We start from the raw sequence: 5,556 nt of genomic DNA, 5'->3' as shown, positions 1-5,556 counted from the left end.
GTTTACTTCCTGATAAAGATGGTAGAATGATTACAGACCATGACTTTCATAATGAAATGAACAACAAACATTAGTAAAAATGGCAAAAACTTCCCCAGCAGCCACCAAACTGGAAAGGGACCACTTTTTGCCACAAACTCTAAAACAAGCAGTTAAGGAAAGAATAACTTTCTGGAGTCACTAGGGAGTAGCAGGAATGTGGAAAAAGCAAAGTAAAAAAAATCCTGATGGATTTCCCTCATATCAATTTGGGAATTACTAGGGAATATATAGTTTGGGGAAAAAACTCTTGTTTAAAGCAGAACTTCTACTCAAGACCATACTCTTCCAGCAGAGGTGGGATAACCCATCCGTTTACACTTTTCAGGGCTCCATGAGCTGAGGAAAGGGTATCCTCATAAAAATCAGATTCACCTTTAGCCAGCAAAGATGATTCCTAGACATGGTTACTTTGCAAAATCCTGAAAGCATAGCCCAGTTCTACAAATTTAAGATGCACAAAAGCCCAGCTTCCCATATTACTGAAAACTAACTCTACCAATCCTGTAAAGTGAAACTAAGAAAATGAAAAGAGGGTGTTACAGAGAATTCATCATGTCAGCATATCAAGGCTATACTAAATAGTAAGAATAATCATCAGGAGATGCATGGGGAAACTACAGACCCCTCCTTTGTTTTGCTAGATTGAGACAATGTTAGCTTGAGTTATGCCCAAATTTTCAAAAAAACTTTATTTTCATACAGTCAAATGTACAGGTATAAAGCAGTTTAATAAATGTTGATAAACCTTATTTTTGTAATCAAAATCCCCATCAAGACACAAAAGTGTTTTGTTGATATAAACAAAAAATTAGTAAAATTAGACTGTCATATCATACCAGCAAGAACATATCTCATTTAATATACTTGGCTATACTTGATAAATAGGAAAAAAATTAACAAAAAACACAGTGAGAAGTAAAAACTGAAATGCCTTACAAGGGCAGCAGGTAAGCAAAATTATCAAAACTAAACTGATCTAAATACATATATATACACGGACTTAGTGAGAGAAATGAGCCCGTATTTGTCAAACAGCATGATACTCAGCCTGATATTCAGCTGACTGTTGCCAGGTAGAAATGAAGGCTCAGCTTTCAATATTTCAGGAGACACCAGAAATGTTTTTCTTGTATTTAAAAAAAATTTTGGCTCTAATTTTTAAATTATGTAGGTCTAGCAAAACATTTATGGGTGAGATTTTGTTTCCTAGTCACCAATTTATAATCTTTGCCACTGAGGTTTGAAATTTAGGTGATTACCAGAGGTATGAACTGGGGTTGAATATCAGAGAAGCTAGTGAGGACAATGATGAAAGTGGGTTAGGAAAGAAATGACTATAAGCCTATCATTTCTCCAGCTGCAAGGGTCATGATGAATATAAACAAGTCACTGTAGACATGCAAGCCCTGATTTGGGAGACCTTAAGGTTGCTTCAGTGGCTTTCTGCCCCCAGCTGCCCCACAAAACCCAACTTTTTTTTTTTTCTGATGAAGGTTATAGACAGGAAATCAGCAACAGAAGTTCTAAACCAGCATGGTCCAATACGGTAGCTACCAGCTGCACACACCTACTGAGAACTTAAAATGCAGCTGGCATAGGTGCCGTGGCTCACACCATAATCCCAGCAATTTGAGAGGGTGAGGCAGGTGAATTACTACATCCCAGTAGTTTGAGATCAGCCTGGCCAAAATGGTGAAACCCCGGTCTCCACAAAAAGTACAAAAATTAGCCGGGTGAGGTAGTGTCTACCTATAGTACCGGCTACTTGGGAGGCAGAGGGAGAAGAATCCCTTGAGCCCAGAATGTTAAAGCTGTAGTGAGCAGGGTTTGTGCCTGGGTCACAAAGACCAACCCTGTCTCAATAAAAAAGAAAATAAATAAATGAATAAACTACCTATAATAACACTATGCTATCTGGCTTTATAAAAGCAGTTCAGAAAATAAAATTTTATTCAACTATGACATTTATACCGGTTTTGTTATATAAACATTTTTAAAACAACATATTTAGCTTTCTTTACCTTTATTAATTTCTCTTGATTTTTACTGCTTGCATTCAGTAGCTCAATGTTCAATTTCTCTTCTAGGAACAAGCACTTTGGCACTTTCCTTGTCTCAAGTGTTTTTTTTTCACTGACAGTCTCTACATCACAATCTTCAATCAATTCTGATTTATTCTTTTGGGTGAGTCCCAGTGATGGCTCATTTTCCATGTACCATTTTCTAAGAGAGGATTTTTTTCTACTAACAAAAAATGCTGCTCCACCCTGGAGTGTAACTTGTGGTTTTATTTTTTGGCTTAGAACCCTAGGAGCATTGGGATTATTTTCAGCTGAATAACAATTATTCTCTTTCTCCACAACTGGCTTACAGACTACTCGATTTTGCTTGGAATTTTTAGGATTCCTTGATACAGGCTTGATGTGTCTATACCTTGGTTGATACTTAGCAGTTAAACTCTTCTGTGGCTTTTTGTTGTTCTTCTTGGGGCAGACTGGTTTTCCCTGCATTTTTTCTGTCACAATGGGAAAAGATTTATCTTCAACATTATTTTTTAGGTAAGTAGATCTACTCTGTTTTATCAGCTTCCTCTCCAATGGATTGAGGTACCACTTATTTTGGTTGTAAAAAGATACAGTGGACACAGCAGATTTAAATGGTGAGCCTTGATTTGCTGATGGCCGTCTATTTATTTCAGATGTTTTGAGTGCACTTAAAACAAAATGCCCTTGTTGAGAGGAATGCAGGTTTTCTTCATTTTTATCACTGTTTTGATAAAAAACAATGCTTTTTATTAGGTGATGGAAACAGATTTTCAGTTAAGAGCAAAAGGCTACAAAAAGAAACAAAGTCCATTGATAAGATTATTTTGCATCAAAATTTACATAAATTTACTAATAAGTAATAAGCTCCACTTACAGGTCATATTAAAGACAACACATGCCCCTCCCAACATATATACAATTTTCTATTAGTTTAACAGAATTCTCAAATTCTATCAAGTAAAACATTCAAATATCTTCCCAAAGAGCCCAATAATGTTCATGAAAACAAATACCACATACAAGGAAGCTCTGATAGACATATATATGCAAATGTGTTTTAATTTTTTTAAGACAGAGTCTCACTCCATCACTCGGGCTGGAGTGCAACAGTGTGGTTTCAGCTCACTGCAACCTCTGCCTCCCCAGGTTTAAGCGATTCTGTGACCCTCAGCCTCCCGAGAAGCTGGGACCACAGGCACATGACACCACAGGCACATGACACCACACCCGGCTAATTTTTGTATTTTTAGTAGAGACGGGATTTCACTATGTAGGCCAGGCTGGTCTCAAATTCCTGACCTCATGATCCACCCACCTTTGCCTTCCAAAGTGCTGGGATTACTGGCGTGAGGCACCCCGCCCAGCTGCGTGTTTCAAAATCTAAATTATAGCTCATTTATTTTGCTCTATTGGCCACACGTCCCCTATAATAATTGCCTGTAATAAACTGACCCCCTGGGGCTTTTCCTGGGTGGAATAATATCCGAGTGCACAGACTTTCTAGAATTGTTTACAGACAAGCATCTACTGTATACAAAACACTGTACACTATTATAGGGGAATAAAAAGGAACAAGGTAATAACCAATCTGGTATACTTCCTAGTCACAGAAAATAGCTTTCTTCAATGTGCTGCTTCTGTCAAAAGAAAAAACTTCGATTCCCTTGAAAAGGACTAATTCATTATGAAAACTTAATGTATTTCCAAACTAGAATTCAAATATAGGTTATCACTGTAGTCGCAAGAAGTAGGCTAGTGGAAGAACAAAAATTTTATAAAATAGAAAGAACAAGAGAGACAAAAAAGTGGATTTTTCTTTAAGAATTTCTATTCATAGGCTGAGATTCATTCACCTGTCACGGTTCAAAAAATCCTGCTTCCTCTTCCTTGGAGTCAGAGCTGCCATCTTCTTTATTGAATTCCTAAAAGAAGTGACAATTTTTACAACCAAATTCATCAAAGCATTAAACATCGCTTTATCAAAATTACACTTTGAAAGTCTGAAAATTATCCAGATGGGTGATGGTCTATACAGATCCAGGTGAAGCGTTTTTTTTTTTAAAAAGCAACTTTCTCTAATAAAAATTTAAACCATGTTTTAAGAAGGGAGAGAGAAAACACTGGGCAAATAAGAACAGAAAATAAAAGTAGGGATCACATCTATGTGTCAAGCTAGAAAATCATCCCAGCATGGGGGAAATAGTTTGTACCCTCTTTCAGGGCAGGCTTTCCCCTTTAATGAGTCTAATTCACACCAAGTGAATCAACACCGCTCTCCTCCCACCCCTCCCGGGCTGCACGCGCTTGTTCTCTGCCTCCATGGCACCCTGTGTTTCCCTAATAGTCCACTTAAGACTTTTTTTTTCTTGTTTCCCCATCTCCACAGCCTGTGCGTCCGACGAAGGCAGAGACCGTTTGTAACTTTTCATCAGAGCCCACCAAGAAAAGCTCTGCCATTGTCCTAGCTGAGGAGCCGGGAGCAAGCCGTCTGCTTCCCTTTTTATAAAAACCTCTTGAAGTCATGGGGCTGCTGAAAACAAATGCAAGGCTGCACGAGCAGGCGGCTGTGTGGCTCGTCAGAGTTCATTTTCTTCCCCTTCCCTGGGATCAGGGAAACTCCCCCGAAAGCGGCACACAAGCCTTATTTCAAAGCTATCGATAAAAGAACACACGGAAAGGCCAGGGGCTGTGGGAATTCAGGTCGAGCTGCGCCTTAGGCAAGGACTCTTCTGGGGCTAAGCCAGGAAAGGCAGGAGAGGAAAGCGTCCCGACCCTGAATCCCGTCAGGCCCAAAACAACAACAACAAACCGGAAACAAGGAAACGCCGGCGTTGGAAGATGGAACCGCGGCGCCTGTGAGCGCGGAGAACGCGTCAGTAGCTTCTTCGCGCTTGGGCCCGCGGACCTGCCGAGCGCGGAGCAAAAGCTCTTTTCCCTTGAGATTCGCTCCCGCGTTCCACAAGGTCTCCCGCCCGCCTCAACCTTCCACAGCCTTGCCTCGACCTACTCCAGAGGTTACATTACCCACGCCTCAGAGATGGGCGAGCTCTTGTCCGCTGAGCCAGCCGCTCTGTGAGCGTCTTCAAATTATCGCGCGCCAGGCTAGGCGGAAGCCGCTGCGTTCCGATTGGCCACGGCTCGGCGCTTCCAGGGGCTGGCTCGATGATTGGTAGAGCACCAGCTCTTACCCCGCCCACCCTGGTGGCTGTTTCCAAGATTCTCGCGCCTTGGGGAGGTGAAAAGTTCTGAGGGAAACCACGCCTCCCACAATCCCCCACAACAACGCCGGGCTCCGTTCCCGGGGCCTTGTTTAGGTGCATTCTGGGAATTGTAGTTCTCGGCCCCGTTGAAGTCGAGGGACCTTCTGGGGTCACTTGGGGTAAGAAGTTTTTGTAGCCGGGCGCGGTGGCTCAAGCCTGTAATCCCAGCACTTTGGGATGCCGAGGCGGGTGGATCACGATGTCAAAAG

General features: G+C 41.4%; 1 protein-coding gene across 1 annotated transcript in view; it reads right to left on the bottom strand.

Annotated features, from left to right (window-relative positions):
- ESCO2 (establishment of sister chromatid cohesion N-acetyltransferase 2) overlaps positions 1–4,005 on the bottom strand; it is a 29,210-nt gene extending 25,205 nt beyond the window's left edge. Inside the window, exons 1-2 of the mRNA XM_037742675.1 lie at positions 3,941–4,005; positions 2,064–2,808 (exon numbers count right to left, since the gene is read on the bottom strand). Of these exons, the coding sequence (XP_037598603.1) occupies positions 2,064–2,808; positions 3,941–3,993 (798 nt within the window). The 5' untranslated portion in view covers positions 3,994–4,005. The remainder of the gene's footprint in view (positions 1–2,063; positions 2,809–3,940) is intronic.
- Positions 4,006–5,556: the final 1,551 nt, after the last annotated feature.

This window comes from Cebus imitator, unplaced genomic scaffold, assembly GCF_001604975.1.
Source record: "Cebus imitator isolate Cc_AM_T3 unplaced genomic scaffold, Cebus_imitator-1.0 Scaffold125, whole genome shotgun sequence".
NCBI lineage: Eukaryota > Metazoa > Chordata > Mammalia > Primates > Cebidae > Cebus > Cebus imitator.
This window is presented reverse-complemented; position numbering and strand designations above follow the sequence as displayed.